Source organism: Hypanus sabinus, chromosome 15 (assembly GCF_030144855.1).
Source record: "Hypanus sabinus isolate sHypSab1 chromosome 15, sHypSab1.hap1, whole genome shotgun sequence".
Lineage (NCBI taxonomy): Eukaryota > Metazoa > Chordata > Chondrichthyes > Myliobatiformes > Dasyatidae > Hypanus > Hypanus sabinus.
In genome coordinates this window covers 81,090,221-81,109,765 of record NC_082720.1, presented here as the reverse complement: position 1 = coordinate 81,109,765, position 19,545 = coordinate 81,090,221, and the positions used below count along the sequence as shown (strand labels likewise).

Genomic DNA, 19,545 nt, shown 5'->3' with positions numbered 1-19,545 from the left:
CTGACTCTTAAATGGACTATTAAAGCAGAGCTAAAGAGAGGAAATAGGAGAATATGTAGCCATAGTAGCAGGTGTAAAACAGGAGAGAACAGCTGATGGGGTAAGTTTCAGATATAGAAGGAAGAGGCACATGACCTAGGACTGTAAGAACAGGGGAAAAACCCAGGTTCCATGCAAACCCAGCAAGCTGAGGAAGACCGCATCGCTGTACTGCAGTACAACGAAGAACAACATTCAACAATTATAAAGAATAAGGAATTATGTAAGAATAATGTTAGATGTTAAAGTACAAAATGGAATAAAATATGAATTAATACATAAATACCCTAAAGTATTTACTATGTAAACTGTATTAAAAATTGTTTATAGTGTAGTGACTGTGGTAATAGGTAGAGGGAATAGGGCTAACTGGAATGGTTGATCAGATTGACTCTCTGGGGTAAGGACCTCTTGCACAAACCTCACAGAATAGTCATGAATTCCAGGAAGGATCCCTGACACGATATGTAGACTGAAAGGCAAGAGAAGAGCCCATAGAGTGGATCGAGTGCTGGGTAATGAATTGGGTTGGGTATCATATCTGTTGGTGCATGAGGGATTTGCAGGCCATGACCACAACTCCCTGACCTCTACCAAGCCTTGGACGGGGGCAGGAGCAGATGGTATGGGAAAGTATTTAACTGGGTAACTATGACACAACTTGGCAGTAACTTGAGAGCATAAACTGGAAACAGATATACATGGGTAAATCCATAACAGAAATGTAGATGTTGTTTATGGAGCACTTGCATAGGACACTGAATAGTTTTGCCCTGTTGAGACAGTGAAAGAATGGTAGGGTTACACGAGATATCAAACATCTAGTCAAGAGGAAGAAACAAGCTTACTTAACGTTTAGGAAATAAGAATCACACGGGACTCTATAGAGTTACAGGGGAGCTGGGGAGCTGCAAAATGGACAGGAGTGTGAGAAGGTCTTTTCAAATAGAATTGAAGAAATTCTAAGAAGGCATTTTAAACATATGTGAAGATCAGGACATTGGTCAGAGTGACAATAGAACCAATCAGGGATAGTAGAGGATACAGAAATGGCTTGCCCATGGAATGTGGTTGTAGATGGAGTGCATTCTGTGTGGAAGCTAGTGACCAGTGGTGTTCCACAGGGATCTATTCTGCAACCCCGCATCCTTGTGATTTTTATAATTGACTTTGATGAGGAAGTATAAGGGTGGGTTATTAACCCTGCAGCTGGCATGAAGGTTGGTAGAGTTGTGGATAGTGCAGAAGGTTGTGTGGGTTACAACAGAACATTGACAAAATGCAGAGCTATGGTGAGAAATTACAGATGAAGCTCAAACCACAAATCGGTAATTCAATTAACTTTAGAAGGTTGAATTTGTAGGTAGAATACAACGGTAATGGTAGGATTCTAAGTAGTGTGGAGGAATTGAGGGAGCTTGAGGTCCACTTCCATAGATCCCTCAAAGATGCTGTGCAAGTTGATAGGGTTGTTAAGAAGGTAATGGTGTGCTGGCCTTCATTAGAGAGGGGGACCGAGTTCAAGAGCTGTGAAGTAATGTTGCAACTCTATAAAACAATAGTTAAAGGACAGTTGGAATTATGTGTTCAGTTCTGGTCACTTCATTATAGGAAGGACGTTGATGCTTTAGAGAGGGTGCAGAGAAGATTTACTAGGATGCTGCCTGGATTAGAGGATAAGTTGAGCAAGCTAAGGCTTTTCTCTCTGGAGAAAAGAAGGATGAAAAGTGACCTGATAGAGATATAGAAGATAATAAGTGGCATAAATAGAGTGAACAGCCAGAGTATTTTTCACAGAGCAGAAACAATTAATACGAGCGGGCATAAATTCAAGGTGGTTGGAGGAAAGTATAGCAGGGATGTCAGAGGCAAGTTCTTTTACATAGGGAATGGTGAGTGTGTAGAATGTGATGTTATAGGTTGTGGTAGAGTCAGATACATCGTTGGCATTTAAGGAACTCTTACATTGGCACATGGATGATAGAAAAATGGGGGCTATGTGGAAGGGAAGTGTTAGATTTATTTTAGCACTGGTTAACATGTTGGTCCACTTCATGAACCAAAGGGCCTGTACTGTGCTGTAATGTTCTATTTTCTATATTCTATGTATTCCATTAGGATGTTCATTCCTGGACTGAAGATCGAACTGTGTGCACCTTCCCACTTTAGTAAAACCTTCTTTATCTCTGACTTTGCTGCATTTCTTCTTCTTACATCTCTCTCCATAGTCTTCCTGTACAAATCTTGCTATTGATCTAAGCCTCATTTCTTTCATATCAGTGATTTAACTGAGAGGAGCAGATGTAATGTAGGCAAGATTGTTGTTAATATTAAACTAGGTAGGATTCCAAGCACAAAGAAAGATGTAAAGCAGCTTCATTAGGATGTAGACAAGTTGAAGTGGATGAAAACATTGCAAATGGAGTATAATATGGAAATATATGAAGTTATCGACTATAGTACACATAGTGGAAAAGGATAATATTGGTTAAATGGTGAGAGATCAGATACTGTTGTTGATCAAAGGGATTTTCCTTTACACTTGCTGAAGGTCAATGACCAGGTGCAGCAAAAATTGAAGAGGCAAATAATGAAATGTTGGTTATTATTACAAGAAATTTAACTCAGGAGTATGCAGGTCTTAATGCAAATGTAGTAGGGCTCAGTGAGGCCATTCCTACATGTTTTGCACAGTTTTTGTTCTCCTTATCTAAGAAAGGATGTCCTTGCTAAAGAGGGAGTGCATTGAAGATTCACTAGACACCTTCCAGAGGTGGTGGCTTTGCCATAAAAGGACAGATCAAGTTTACTGGGACTGCAATCTCCAGAGATTAGATATTTTACAGGAGAGCACCTCAAAATACACAGATTTAACTCTGAACTTGATAAATCTCCAGTAAAACAAAAAGATATTGAGTTAGATCTTGTTCCCTTTTTGTAGTTGCTGGAATTTCTTACCAAGAGTAACATAATTATTGTGTAGAAAAAGAAATAGACTGACTAACATAGATACTCACCAAGAACAAAGGCAGCCACAAAATTTGAGACCTCACCAAAACCTTTGAAGAAATTAATCAGGCAGAAGATTTCTAAGTTTGGTGAGAATGTGATAAGCACATTGAATGTAATCTGTAGCACCATTGTCCCAAACATAACAATTTTCCTCCCAAACCTGGAAAACAAAATAAACAGTTATATACAGCACTGCACACTTATAATAAAATATACCATCAGTGGCAACTTTATTAGGTAGCTCCTAAACATAATAAAATTGCTACTAAGTGTGTTTGTAGTCTTCTGCTTCTGTAGCCTATTCAATTTAAGGTTCAATGTACTGTGCATTCAGAAATGCTCTTCCACACACTACAGTTGTAATGCATGATTATATGAATTATTGTCACCTTCCCGTCAGCTTCAACCAGTTCATCCATTCACTTCCTACCTCTCTCATTAACAAGAGACTTTCACCAACAGAACTGCTGCGCTCTGTATGTTTTATATTTGGGACTTCTGGTTTTTACACCATTCTCTGTAAACTCTATAGGATACCGTGTATGAAAATCCCAGCAGATCAACAGTTTCTGAAATAGTCAAACCAGCCCATCTGGCTCAAACAGTCATTCATGATCAAAATCAATCTGATACCCATTCTGATGTTTGGTCTGAGCAACAACTGAACCTCATGACCAGGTGTTCATGCTTTTATGCACTGAATTGCTGCCACATGATTGGCTGATTAGTTATTTGCATTAATGAGCAGATGTACAGGTATAGCTAATAAAATAGCCACTATGCATGAGGTTAAGCACATTCAAAATCTCACATTTATCAATCTACATAAAGATATACTTTCTCTCAATTACTTAACCAGCCATGCACACAAATAGGTAGTTTAATTTACATTTCTGCTTCTGATTAATTTCCACAAGGAATGAATGACTTTCATAATCAGCCACTTTGGATGGAGGATGCATTAGTTCTACTTTGGTTTTGTGGGTTCTGAGGTGGTTAATTAAATCAATGAGGAAATTGTAGACACTTCCACAGATGTGTGGTTTATGAGGTTCTCCACAATGTTACACTTGGTAATACATATCCTCCATGTTCTCCAGATGTATGGGAGTGAAGTTCCTAATACCATCTCAAATCCTTCTTCACCACTTGGAGCAATCTTGGGGTAGGGATTCCTAGGAGCTTTCCTCTCTCAAATGTTGTATTGGCACTTGAAATCAGTGGTCCGCTTTTGTCAATATGTGTCTTCCAAGATAAAGGATGTGGTCCATGTTTTCTCAGCTTTCACCATGAATCTTTAGGGTTGAAGGGACACAAAGCACAACAGGGACAAGATGGTATATAACATAATGGATATTGTCTGAAATGCTTATATTCTCACAAACACTGATAATGACTTGGACCTGGGTCTCATCAAGCATCATTGAAGTGTGGGTAACTTTCTTTATGGAGTATAATTGCTGAAGGTCAAATCGTTTCTCAGCTCAATTCCCTTGTAAAACTTGTCAGAGGTGAGCTGCAAACGGGAGGGGTCAGAAACCCTAGCGGTGCATTCAACCCTGGATGGGAGTTCACTCTTAATGAAAGGACAGAGTTCGTATGGCTGCTGTCCTCATATGCAGCAAAAAAGTTTCCAATATTCTGAGATTTATGTGATTATAGGACCATATTTTATATTTGTTTTCTTCAATTTTCATGGTTTTCTTTCTGTGGCCATTTGGTGGGTAGGATATCTGCTAATTTTTGTGTGTAAGAGTGGGTATTGGGGGGTTTGGTGCTACAGTTGCTTTTCTTTTCTGTAAGTGTGGGGGTTTAGGGACTACTATTGTTGCTGTTGTTTCCCAGCGGTTGAAGATTGTAGGGTCTGCAAGTTTTCTTTCATTTTTCATGCCAGGGTGGGGGTAGTTGATGCCTTTTCTTTCATCAATACCTGTAGTCTTTCTGTTTTTAATGACTATCTGGAGGAGGCAAATATCAGAATTATATTGTACATGCATACTTTGAAAATAAAATTAAACTTTGAGCAAGGTTGAAAAAAGTTGTGGGGTTATGGCATTGCCTTCCTTGATGTCAGACTTCAGTGAGAATGGTTCTGTTATTTAATATCATGATTTGGTGGAGCAAAAATAAGATGGAAATGTCTTTTGGTGCACAGCAGAATTTGGACAGGGTTATCCTTTGTCTCTCCTTGACTAATGACATCAAAAGTTCTGGTGAGGTTAAAAAAAATCCATGTAAAGTCATAATCAACCTGGCACGTTGTTATAAGCACATAATGAAAAGGCTAAAATTAACTCAGAATGAAACCCTCATGGACTCCAAGATGTCTTTATGAAGGTATAATCCTTCTCAGCTCCAATAAAAAATGGGAGTACAAGAAAAAACAATGCTGGATATTGAGGTATTTATAATTCAGCATGCCTTCATTCTGCTCCTAACATCTGTCAGGAGGTACAATGACTTTAGCTCCCACAGCATTTGGTTCAGGACCTGTTATTACCCTACAGCCATCCTACTCCTGAACAGGGATGGACAACTTCATTCACTACTAGTCTGAACTGATTCTGTGATTTACAAATTTGTTTTCAAGGAATCTTTCTCCCTCATGTTCTCAGTATTACTTTTATTTGTGCAGTTTGTCATCTTTTGCACATTGGTTGTATATCAGTTTTAATCTGTTTATGATTTTTTTCATAAAATTCTATTGTATTATTTTTTTCTTGTGAATACTTGTGAATAATTTCAATAGTATAAGTATTATACCTTATAATAAATCTTCTTTGAACTTTTGAACGCAATTTCAAGAGTGCCTGCAGGATCTCAAAGGCACCCAGTGCAGAATGAATGGAAATGGGGTCAGGACGATTGGTACCCGCCACAATAGCATAGCGGTTAGCATGGCACTATTACAGCTCTGGGTGTTGGAGCTCAGAGCTTACAGTATCCTCTGTAAGGAGCTTGTACTGTGGAATGTATGTTTCCCTCCAGATGCTCTGGTTTTCTCCCACAGTCCAAAAATGTACCAGTTAGTAGGTTAATTGGTCATTATAAAATGTCCTGTTATTAGGCTAAGGTTAAATCAGGTGTTGCTGCGGGCACAGCTCAAAGAGCTTGAAGGGCCTATTCTGAACAGTATCTCTCAATAAACAAATCAATTTCTAAGTAAATTAGAAATGATAACATGCTAATTTATGGGTTAATACAGAAGTACAACTTCATACAATGCAACTTCCAGAATAAAAACTATTTGATAGTCATCTTTATTATTAATTTAACCACTGTATTTTATTAAATCACTTAATTAACTAGGATCTTGTATCTTGCTTTGATGTGAGAAGGTGATAGAGGTAACAGTAGGTATGATAAGTACACTAGGATAAGAAAAAACTCACCTGTCTGATAATATTCCAAAACTAATGGAACCTACTAACATTCCCATGAAGTATACTGACGTAACGAATGGTTCTTTCCAGTCATTGTTACATACCAAGTCCCACTGAAATGCAAAAAATTCAAATGTATGGCCTTCTGCAATTGCAGGCACAACTTGTTACACCCACTGAACCAGTTATAATGTCAGCCTAATTTCAATAGTAATAATTATTCAGTGGCAATAATATGACTATGGACACATGAAGAACTAATGACAATATCAGTAATGAAGTGTAAGATCTGTTTTCACAAAAGTTAATATCCTAACACAAGTTTTTCCATGGGAAAGATTGTAAGCTTTCTCAGAGGTGGTCCTGGGTTTCTCCCTTCTGAAAATACAGCATGGATATTTTAAAAACTATAAAAAATTTCCTGTTCATTTAAAACAGTTCCCTTTACTTAATAAACACTGTAATTGTTCAATCATAAATTCACTCAGTTTATCAGATTAAGAGTATTTACATAGACCTGAAATATTACAAACACTTATTAGTTGGTCAATACTGCACATTTGCTTCCTTTCACTCAACTTTCATCCAGTCCAAGTGCATGGCCTTCCATTCCTCTCTCCTCCTTCTACTTACCTTGCTTTTGGACTTATGCTGATAGCTTTGATTTAACATGAGTGCCCAAATCTCAGTCTTGTAGGGTTATCTTCCTGCAGACCAGAAGACGGTGGATGGAAATGTCTGCTGGGATATTAACTTACTGGATGAACTGATGCACTGAGGTTCAAACAGCTTACAATTCTTACATTTTATCACTTGTGCAAAAGACTATAAGACCATAAAATATAGGAACAGAATTTGGCCATTCATCTTGTTGAATCTGCTCTGCAATTCCATCATGGCTGATTTATTATCCAGCTGATCCTGATTCTCCTGCTTTCTTCCCATAATTTTTGACGCTCTTACTAATCAAGAAACTGTCAACATTCGCTTTAAATATACCAAATAACTTGGCCTTCACTGGCATCTGTAACAATGAATTCCATTGATTCACCACCCTCTAGTGAGAGAAATTTCTCCTCGTCTCTTCTCTAAAGCATTAACTTTCACTCAGAAGTTGTGTCTTCTGGTCTTAGATGCTCCCACTGTATGAAACATCCTCTCCACATCCACTTTATCAATGCCTTTCAATATCAGAAAGTTTCAATGAGGTCCCCCTTAATTCTTCTAAACTCCAGCAAGTACAGATCCAGAACTCTCAAACACTCATCATATGTGAATCCTTTCATTCCTGGAATCATTCTCAACAAACTCCTCTGCACCCTCTTCAATGCCAGCACATCCTCTCTTAGTTAAGAGGACCAAAACTTTTCACAAAACTCCTTGAGCAGTCTGACCATTACCTTATAAACTATCAAATTTACATCCTTGCTTTTATATTCTGATCCTCTCAAAATTAATGCTAACATTGCATTTGCCTTCCTTATCACCACCCAAGCAGCAAGTTAACTTTTAGAACTCACAAGACCACTTGCACCTCTGATTTATGAGTTCTCTTCCTGTTTAGAAAGTAGTCTATGCCTTCATTCCTTTTTCCAAAGTGTATGACCATATACTTCTATCCACTATCTTTCATATCCAATTTCTTTGCCCATTCTCCTAATCATTTTAAGTGCTTCTGCAGAACCCCTCCTTCATCAACGTTCCCTGCTCTTCCACCTATCTTTGTGTCTTTTGCAAACTTGGCCCCAAAGCCAACAATTCCATCATTGACATATAATGTGAAAAGATGCAGTCCCAACAGCAATCACTGCAGAATGCCACTCATCACTGGCAGCCAACCAGAAAAGGCCCCCTTTATTCCCATTTTTGCTTCCTACCAGTTAGTCAATCTTCTATTTAGGTTATCATCTTTCCTGTAACAGCCTGACTGTAATTTTGTTTTGCAGTCTTATGCACTACACCTTGCCAACAGCCTTCTGAAATTCCAAGTGTCAATAACCACTGGCTCTCGCTTGTCTATCTAGCCTACTATTTCCTCAAAAAATTCCTACAGAATTGTCATGCACGATTTCCCCTTAAAGAAATCATGCTGACTTAGCCTTTACAATCATGTGCTTCCAAGTACCTTGAAACCTCATCCTTAATAATGACTAACATTTTGCCAAGTATTGAAGTCAGATTAACTAGCCTATAAATTTCTGTCTTTTGCCTCCCTCCTTTCTTGAAGACTGGGACCATATTTTCAACTTTCCAGTCATTGGGTACCAGTCCAGAATGTAGTGATTCTTCAAAGATGAGTAATAATGCCTGTATGGTCTCTTCAGCTATCTACTTCGGAAGCATGGGAAATAGTACACCTGGTCCAATTGATTTAACTACCTTCTTACCTTTCAGCTTCCCAAGCACCTTCTCCTTGGTAACAGCAACTGCACTCACTTCCACCCCTGACACTCTCCAATTTCTGGTGTGCTGTTGGTATATTCCACAGTGAATTCTGACACACAATGCTTATTATGTTTGGCCAATGTTTCTATGTCCCCTATTACCACCTCCCAAGTGTCATATTCCAGAAGGGTGATATCCACTCTTGTCTCTATTTTAATCTTTAAATGTGTGCAAAAAAACTTTTGGTATCCTCTGTTATATTATTTGTTATATTATTGGCTATCTTAACTTCATATTTCATCTTTTCCCTCCTTATTGTTTTTAGTTGCCGTCTGTTGTTAGAAAGCCTCCTAATTTCTAGACTGCCACTAATTTTCCCTCTCTTCTGCTTATATGCCATCTTTGACTTCCCTTGTCAGCCACAATTGTCTCATCTTATCTTTAGAATATTCTTTCTTCTTTTTGATATATCTATCCTATGCCTTCTAAATTGTTCCCAAAAATTCCAGCTGATATCCCCTAACTATCAACTTTGGCTAGCTCCTCTCTCATGCCTCTGTAGATACCTTTACTCCATTGTAATACTTAAACATTTGATTTGAGCTTCTCCCTATCAAACTGCAGGTAAATTCCATCATATTATGATCACCACTTGATCAGGGTTCAAGTAAGGGTTCATTAAGCTCCCTAATAAAATCTGGTTCATTGCCTCATTAAGTTTGTTGAACTGATGGGATCTTGGAGTCCAGTTCATAGTTCCCTGAAAGTTGCAACATAGATTGATAGGGTGGTTAAGAAGGCATGTGGTCTGTTTGCTTTTTTTAGTTGAGGCATTGAGTTCAAAAGTCAAGAAGTAATGTTGCAGTTTTATAAAAACCCTGGTTAGGTGCATCTGGAATATTGCATATCGTTTTGGTGGCCCCCATTATATGAAGGATGTGGAGGCTTTGGATAGGGTGGAGAAGAGATTTCCCAGATGCTGCCTGGGTTAGAGGGCATGTGCTATAATGAGAGAATGGACAAACTTGGGCTTGTCTTGAGTTTTTTTTTCTCTTGAATTGTTGAGGCTGAGGGGAGATCTGATCGAGATTTATAAGATTATTGCTATGTTTTCTAACTCAAGAACATAAAAACTAATTGAAATGAAAACAAGGAGTGAGGAATGTGAGTCCAACTTTAAGCAAGGCATGCATGTATCACATGGTAGCGTGATGACGTATTCTATTCACATACTTTTACATATAACCCATAATGCATTATTTAAATGAACAAGTAGTTTAATCAAACAATACCACTGAAATATTATTTAAAAATTAAATACACAAAACTGCTCCTTGCTGAGCCATAAACTCCAACTCAATAGAAAATGCATCTCAACTATATACATAGTATACTATATAATACAACTACTGTATAGACATCTACAGCAGAGTAACTTTTAAATTGTCCCATTCAGGCCTAAAGATGTAATTGTTGTGATGGTTTTCTTATTCTTTGAGATAACATCTTTCCTGCCAAGGGAGGTCACTCTGCAAGGCAGCTGAGATTTATGGCTGTCAGCACAATCGCAGTCCTGGGACCTCCTCCATGGTGGTTGTAAGAGATGACTCCGACACTGTAGGAAGTGGACCTGACAGCTCTGTACATCTTTCTTTTTTTTTTCTCGGTGAGTCTCGTTCGATCTACTTTGATCCTTGCTTCTCTCCTGGTCCCAGCTTCTTTCTCTCTTGTTCTCACTCTGATCTGCAGGTCTGATCTCTCTCTTGGTTTCCTCATTCAGAACATCATTTGATGAATCTTCTGTTTTTGTATCTTCATTGATTCTTTTCTTTTTGGCCTTCCATTCATCCAGCCTTTCCTTCCTCTTGAGCCCTTTATCTTTCCTATATACTTGACTTCACTAATCACCTTCTAGCTATCCTCCTTCCCCACCCTCATCTTTTTATTCTGATGTCTTTGCCCCTTCCTTTCCAATCCTGAAAAGGGTCTTGGCCCAAAAATGATCAACTGTCTATTCAATCTGATAGATGTTGCAATTCTTCTAGGATTTTGTGTGTATTTACTTTTACAAGCAGCTTTTTGTCTCCCATTTGAAGTTCATGCAATAACCCTAATGCATGCAGAGTAGGTTTTGCTTCATTATTTTCACAAAAACCGAATACTTGCAAATTTCCTGAAGTTCTGTGGACTCTCTTTTATCTTATAACCAAGCCACATTTTACAAGTAACTGCCAGATTAACATATCAGAAGCTTTCTCAGATAAATTGCATCCCTAAACTGTTGTAGTCAGACCTCTGCATTCATCACTTTCACAATTCCTCTGAGCTCCTTGATCCAATATGCTTTCCAACCAGTAGCATGGAGGTTGACACCAACACTCGTTTTTCCCCAGTTGGACAATGGTTCATGGTGTACAACATGGAAATAGTTTTGGCACCATCCTATTCCTTTCTTAATTCACTTTCAGTTTACTCTAATGAAGGTGATGCGGCATGAAAATGGTCGATAAGTTTCCAATCAAGTTGTAGTTATCTCAGCCACTCATGAACCTACGGTGTTGACCCTCCTGTTTCTACCATACATAAGCCGACTGAGGCTTGTTGGTTGTCGTATTTCACTGTTACAAAGGTAATTTTTTTGCCAATAGAGTTCTTAATTGGGTATCTGCAGTATCTTTGAAAAGTCATTCAAACTCATTTTGTTGAATGACTGAAACTGCCGAGCTGTGTCCAATTCCATTTTAATTAACTTCTGGTGTAAGCCATATTGTATGTCTCCTCTAGTTTTCACATAGTAAATCTCAAGGCTAGCCAGCCTTGTGTGACTCATGTCATTATCTGAATTTTCATCAACAGTGTGCAGATTAGTGCTATTTTTGAAACAGCAACTTGATTTTTTTAGTCTTTTTTTATCTCCCCTGTACAGTCCATTTATTTTTGTCTGACTGACAAAATTTATATGCGTCCTAACGTTGAATTTTCTACACATTTCATCTTTAGCCCTGCACTGGTCTGGTGTATGTGAACCCCTGCTACAACGGTAACACAATGTGTTCAGGCAGACTAGCTACTGTTTATAATGAGTCAACCTATAGCCATGGAAGTGATGTCCCCCCTCCTGTTAAACTGTTTGAGGTAGGTTATTTTTAATTCTTTCTTACTTCTCTGCTAATATTTGATTATTTATATATCTGTGCATTTGTAATGTTACTGTGACACTGTAATTTCCTTTGGGATCAATAAGGAATTCCAATAAGGAGCTCTCTTAAAAAAAACACTACTGTATATGTCTTTACATCCAATGCACTTAAAATAATTGGTACTTGTTTCTTGTTAACTACATTATTTGCTTTAAAATACCGCATAATCTGTTCAATATACATATTCCAGTTATCTTTTATGTAATCTAATGTGTCAATCTTTCCAATGTAGCCAGGCATTTCTGCTCATTTTAATGCTTATTATCACCAGTACTCACTGTTGATGAACCTGTGAATACTTCCATTTTCTGCCTTCTTTTTAGTTAATCGTCTTTCCTTGTGCAAAGAACTGGCGCTGTGCTGCTTTTTAAAAAAATCTCAGATGTCTCACTGCACTTTAAAACAAGTTCAAACATCTCATTACATTTCAACAGCTAGGCACAGGTCACCAGTTGGTTTAAAACTTACTCATCCTTACTGATATGCTTTATAACTCAAAAACATAAAAATTAATTAAAAGTAAAACAAGAAGCTGAGAAGGCGAGTTCAACTTTGTTTTTTATTTTAAGTGAGGTGCGCACATCATGCGGTGGTGTGATGACTGACGTATGCCAATTACATGTTTACATATAACACACAACAAATTATTTAAATGAGCAAGAATGCTTAATCATATTAGATACTTATAATATTACTCAAATATTACTGAAATATTAACTATGCGACAATTATGAGAGACATAGAGTAGACATACAGAATCTTTTTCCCAAGGTTGAAATGTCTAATACCAGAAGGCATCCATTTAGTGTGAGAAGGTGTAAGTTCAAAGGAGGTGTGAGGGGCAAATTTTTTACACAGTGTGATGGGTGCCAAGAATGCAGAGCCTAGGGTAGTGGTTGAGGAAGATATATTTGGGGACTTTTAAGAGACTTTTGGACAGGTAATTGACTATGAGGGAAATCGAAGAACATGGATATTGTATAGGTAGTTTTGTTGGCTATCCAGAATCAACTTTTCCCTAGAGGGTTCAACTATGGGCTGCTCTAAAAAGCCAATTAATAGGCATTCTATGAGTTCTTTCTCTTGGGATCCAGCACCAACCTGATTTTCCCAATCTACCTGCATATTGAAATACCCCATGACTATTGGAACATTACTCTTTTTACATGCCTTTTCTGACTCCTGTCGTAATTTGTAGCCTCACATCCTGACTACTGTTTGGAGTCCTCCCTGTATAAAACTCCCATCAGGGTCATTTTATCCTTGCATTTTCTTAACTCTACTAACAAGAATTCTACATATTCCCATCCTACGTCACCCCTTTCTAAGGATTGATTTCATTTTTACCAACAGAACCACACCATTCCCTCTATATACCTGCTTGTCATTTTGATACAATGTATATCTTGGATGATAAGTACCCAACTATGATCTTCCTTTAAACACAACTCAAGCATGCCCAAAATTTACCTGCACTACAAGATTGGTTAAGTTATTCCATTACTATATGCATTCAAATATAGCACCTTGTCCTGTATTTATCACCCTTTTCAATTTTGCCCCCTTATTACCGGAATTTCAATTCTTATCTTTTCCTAAACTTTTTGCCTTTTAACTTACACTAGACTTTCGTAATCTCTCCTACAATCTCCTTCTCTTTTACTTTATCCTTGATTTTCCTAACTGTTGAACTGCTGACCTACTAGTTAGTCCGACCCATCCCACTGACCGCTATTTTGCTCTATCATCTGCCTATCCTTCCTCACAGTTTCACTGCCCACTGCATCTACTTGTACATCAATGGCTCCACCCTCTGTCCTATCATTCCAATTTGCATTCCCCGAAAAATGTTTAAACAATCTCCAACTGCTCAAACACACCTGCCCGCAAGGATACTGGTCCCCCTTGAGTTCAGGTGTAACTCAGCCCAGAAGTGATCGCAGTGATCTAGAAATCTGACACCATGCACACATACCAGTTTCACAGCCATGCATTCATCTGCCAAAAAATTCTATTCTTCCCCTCACTGATGCAGGGCAGGCAGCAATCCAGATTTTAGTTTTCTACCTAACTCACTATCTTCTCTCTTTAATGCCTTTTTCTCCCTATATCATTGGTTACTAACTGTACCACAACTTCTTGCTGTTCACTCGCCTCCTTCAGAATGCTGTGGATGAGATCTGAGACGGCGCTGACCCTGTCATCTGGCTGGCAACATGCCATGAGGATGTCTCTTTCACTTCTACAGAATCTCCTGTCTGTTCCTGTAACTATAGAATCCTTCTTCTCCCAACTTTCTTTCTGAACCACAAAAGCAGACTCAGTGCCGGAGATCCAGTTGCTCTGGCTTTCCCTGGTAGATCATTCCCCCATATACTTATTGTTGAAGGGAACAGCCACTGGAGCCTCTTCCCTTTCCCTCTCCTAATAGAGGTCTCCCAGAGTTCCCATATCTCACAAGAAGTTTACAACACTGACCCTGGACCCATGTTCAGTGCACTAGTTGAGCATGAATAGACCAAAGAAGATAGAAATTGAATAGAGCTCACCCAAAATTTACACATCACTTCTTGGCCAAGTCTATTGAGCTAAAGCCCTCTAATGCTAGCCCACTAACACAATGGCTGCTCATCTTAAACTTAAATTCTTTTTATTGGCCTTTGCCAAGTGCCTAATATTTTTTTATGATTGAAGTCCATCGAAAGCTTTAAAAGGCTTCAAGCTCTTTTTACTTCGCACACTACCTCAGTAAAATTCCATGATGATTGAAGCCTGCTGGCAAAAGTTGTGCTGCTGGAATTTCAGAGGCATCCACATACCTCATGTTAGATGTCACCATTGTTACAGAAGTCTTGTTAAAACTGAGTATCCTCAAAGACACATTACTTCTATTTGGTTATCCTAAAACTAAATGATAGCAGCATTAAAGCATTGATATCTTTTTCTATCCGTAGAAATCTAATGCGTAGAAGGCATCGGATGCGCAAAGACGTGCAGCAATAAAATTCCTGATCAATGCAGCTAAAGAAGCTCCAAGGTTCTATGAGGACTAAAGAGGAAAGACTGGCAAAATAGTTAAAGTACAGCATAGGTAACAGAATAGGTAACAAAGCTAGCTGATATATAAAAAATTGCAGATTATTTAATTCGTGATGATTCAAAGCAAGTCAACTGAGGCTGGAAATCTAAACCAGAAACAAATAAAAGCTGGAATTACTTAGCATGTCGCTCAACTGTGTGGAGAGAAATAGTCAACAAAGTTCTTCATTGACCCTGAATTTAAAAAAAACTTGTTTCTTTATGTGTGTTTAAATAAAATAAGCTTAAGATTTGCTTTATTTGCCACATGTACATCAAAACATACAGTGAAATGTATTGTTTGTGTCAAATCCGGAAAGCACCTGGGTTGTATTGAGAGATCTGAACATATCATAACAGACTGTACAAATCATTCTTGGGCTAACCGCTGCCGGCACAAGAACATACCTCGGAGACGATAGTGGAGATGTACTGCTCCTTACTGTACTCCCATCCATCCAGACACGGTTCCTGTTCGATCTCAGACACGTTGAGGAAGTCTGGGTCGGGGAATGTCTGCGAAAGGTTCAGTATCACGTCCAGCCGGTACCGAGTGCACTTGCTGCGCCGTTGTTCGGGACCCTGTAGCGGGATCGTCCTGTTCCTCCATGCTTCGCTGAGGTTGAGATTCTCGGGAATTAAGCAGCGATGTTCTGGGACATCTCCGACGAAAATTATGCTTAATCCGGTGAAACCATTCGGAATGACGCTGACACTCAGAAGGGAGAAGAGGAGTTTCTGATGTGTTCTCCAGACTCCCAAGAAAGCGGTAACTTCATCGTAATCCCGCATGTTAGCGACAGCTACAGCGCAGACAGCGACTTTCTTCCCGAAACTTGGAACGTTAACCGGAGGTGGGCGGACCAGTAGCACCAGAGCCGCATTTTTACTAAGGAGTGATATGTCTCTCTGCTTCAGTAATCCACTCGTCATTCAGTTTAACGACTGGTAACAGTTTCTGGTAGTACGCAACAAAACGCTAAACACAAGTCTATTTTGTTTCACCGGGATCTTATCACATCTTGCTGATAGGAATGTCTTGGGTAATCAATGCCATCACTATATGCAGATTCAACTGCAGTGCAAACTCAACACAACGCCCTATTCATACCATAACTTAGGATATGAGAACCATCATGGCAAAGAAAGTCAAATTCCGTGAACCGGTCACCTATTGACAGCCAGTGTGCGCAAATGACCGTTTTAACTTGAGAAGTCCCAGAAAATCCTATTCCACCACCGAAGTCCACATGGATTCTAGAGATGCGATGGAACTGCAGGTTTCAGTCCAAGTTTGAGACCTCTGTGTTTGTGCAGCAGGCTTGCACTTGCTGCAAAAAAAAAGTAATGTTAGAAACAATTAGCATAAATCGTTTGCGTCGATCATCCGAGATTGGGAAGCAGTGGCAGTAAAAGATAAAAGGAACAGCATATTTTCTCCGACGAACTAATACAGTGCACAGCTGGATCGAGTACCAAAGCATTTAAAGGATGCAAGGAAAATACACAGTGTGTTCTCTTGTTTCAGTTTTAGCACCATTGCCTTTCTGTTGTATGTGAAAACTATCTGGTTCTTGGTTCAGTCAGAGCCCCCAGTCTGCCAATCTCCATGAGTCCACCGGGCAAATCGGGGTCCGGTGCCTGCGAATCTACGAATCTGCTGGAGACTGAAGATAGGGTTTTGGGGACTGTGTTAGAGTGATTTTTGGGTTTAGGTCATTTACATTTAGCAAATGGCTTTGGCTGCCAGTCTTCTGTTCTGGCAATGTATTGGGAATTTAATTTGGAAAAATGCATTTCCTAAAAACTGTGAATCCCGGTCCAGAGACGATGTTGGCGTCTGTGGGATGGATGTGAACTTGAAGGTGTGAAGTTTGTATGTACAGTGGCATGCAAAAGTTTGGACACCCCTGGTAAAAATTCCCGTTACTGTGAATGGCTCAGTGAATTAAAGCTGATATCCAAAAGGCATAAAGTTAAAGATGACACATTTCATTAATGTTTTAAGCAAGGTTACTTTTTTATTTCCATCCTTTACAGTTTCAAAATAACAAAAAAGGAAACGGCCCAAAGTTTGGGCACCCTGCATGGTCATTACTTAATAACACCCCCTTCTGGCAAGTATCACAGCTTGTAAACACTTTCTGTAGCCAGCTAAGAGTCTTTCAATTCTTGTTTGGGTATTTTTGCCCGTTCTTCCTTGCAAAAAGCTTTTAAAACACAAAAATACAACTGCAGTTGCTGTGGGTCAAAGAATACGTACACAACGCTGGAAGAACTCAGCAGGTCAGGCAGCATCCGTGAGAAAAGAGTTGCCAATGTTTTGGGCAGAGACCCTTCATCAGGAATGGGGGGGAAGAGAGGGCTGAAGCCAGTAATAGAGATAGGGGAGGGGGTAGGGCCTAGAGGCACCAGGTGGAAAACCAATCAGAGGAAAGATAAAGGGGGGAGGGGGAGGGGATAAGCATGAAAGAACTGTAGAGATAAAGAAGCAGCAAGTTGAAAGAGAGAGGCAGAGAGGGACCTGGGATAGGGGAAGGGGGAGGGGGAGGGAATGACCAGAAATTGGAGAATTCAATGTTCATACCACCAGGCTGGGGGCTACCCAGACGGTAGATGAGGTGTTGCTCCTCTAACCTGAGTTTGGCCTCATCATGGCAGTAGAGGAGGCCATGTATGGACATATCTAGATGGGAATGAGAGGCAGAGTTGAAGTGGGTGGCAACTGGGAGGTCCTCGATGAAGCGGTCCCCCAATCTGCGTTGGGTCTCGCCGATGTAGAGGAGGCCACACCGGGAGCACAGGAATGCAACAGACAACCCCAACAGACTCGCAGGTGAAGTGTTGCCTCACCTGGAAGGACTGTCTGGGGCCCAGAATGGTGGTAAGGGGGGAGGTGTGGGGACAGGTGTAGCATTTGTGCTTGCAGGGATAAGTGCCAGGTTGTTCTGAGAGGAGGGATGTGTGGACCAGGTAGTCATGGAGGGAACCATCCCTGTGAAAAGCTGAGAGGGGTAGGGAGGGAAAGATGTGCTGGGTGGTGGGGTCCTGTTGAAGGTGGCGGAAGTTGCGGAGGATAATGTGCTGGATCCAGAGGCTGGTGAGGTGGTAGGACAAGGGGAACTCCATCGCTGTTGTAGAGGATAGGTTGAGGGCCGAAGTGCGGGAAATGGAGGAGATGTGGTTGAGGGCAACTTTGATGATGTCAGAAGGGAAACCATGATCCTGAAAGAAAGAGGACTTTTGAGAAGTCCTGGAATGGAAAGCCTCATCCTGGGAGTAGATGCAGCGGAGACAGAGGAACTGGGAATAGGGAATGGCATTTTTGCATTGGGCAGGGTGGGAAGAGGTGTAGTCAAGATAGTTATGGGAGTCAGTGGGTTTGTAGAAGATGTCAGTGGATAGTCTGTCTCCAGAGATAAAGAAAGGGGAGAGGAGTGTCCGAGATGGACCAAGTGATTTTAAGGGTTGGGTGAAAGTTAGATGCAAAGTTGATGAAATTGATGAGCACAGCATGGGTGCAGGAAGCAGCACCAATGTAGTCGTCGATGTAGCGGAGGAAAAGTTGGGGAGTGGTGCCAGTATAGATTTGGAGCATAGACTGTTCCACATAACCCACAAAGAGGCAGGCATAGCTGGGGCCCATGCGTGTGCCCATGGCTATGCCCTTGATCTGGAGAAAGTGGGAAGAACCAAAGGAGAAGTTATTGAGAGTTAGAACAAGCTCCATCAACCGGAGGACTGTGGTGGTGCTGGGGAACTGGTGGGGTCTGTTATCCAAAAAGTAGCGGTGGGCTTTGAGGCCTTCTTGATGGGCAATGGAGGTGTATAAGGATTGAACATCCATGGTAAAAATGAAGCGGTCGGGGCCGGGGAATTGGAAGTTATTGAAGAGGTGAAGGGCATGGGATGTATCCTGGATGTAGGTGGGGAGAGACTGAACTATGGGGGATAAAATGGAGTCCAGGTAGGCAGACACAAGTTCAGTGGGGCAGGAGCAGGCTGAAACTATGGGTCTGCTGGGACAGTCAGGCTTGTGGATCTTGGGGAGGAGGTAAAACTGGGCTGAGCGGGGTGTGGGAATTATGAGTTTTTTTGGCTGAGGGAGGAAGGTGTCCGGATTTGATGAGGGTGGAGGTGGAAAAGGCTTTTAGTTCTGTGAGATTCTTGGGCCATCTTGCATGCACTGCTCTTTTGAGGTCTATCCACAGATTTTGGGTGATGTTTAGATTAGGGGACTGTGAGGACCATGGCAAAACCTTCAGCTTGTGCCTCTTGAGGTAGTCCATTGTGGATTTTGAGCTGTGTTTAGGATCATGATCCTGTTGTAGAAGCCATCCTCTATTCATCTTCAGCTTTTTTACAGACAGTGTGATGATTGCTTCCAGAATTGGCTGGCATTTAATTGAATTCATTCTTCCCTCTACCAGTGAAATGTTCCCCTTGCC

At 40.3% G+C, this 19,545-nt stretch overlaps 1 protein-coding gene across 1 annotated transcript in view; it reads right to left on the bottom strand.

Moving 5' to 3' along the window:
- LOC132405272 (organic cation/carnitine transporter 2-like) overlaps nucleotides 1–15,898 on the bottom strand; it is a 46,497-nt gene extending 30,599 nt beyond the window's left edge. The window contains exons 1-3 of the mRNA XM_059989951.1: nucleotides 15,506–15,898; nucleotides 6,444–6,547; nucleotides 3,057–3,211 (exon numbers count right to left, since the gene is read on the bottom strand). Coding sequence (XP_059845934.1) covers nucleotides 3,057–3,211; nucleotides 6,444–6,547; nucleotides 15,506–15,889 — 643 coding nt within the window. The 5' untranslated portion in view covers nucleotides 15,890–15,898. The remainder of the gene's footprint in view (nucleotides 1–3,056; nucleotides 3,212–6,443; nucleotides 6,548–15,505) is intronic.
- Nucleotides 15,899–19,545: the final 3,647 nt, after the last annotated feature.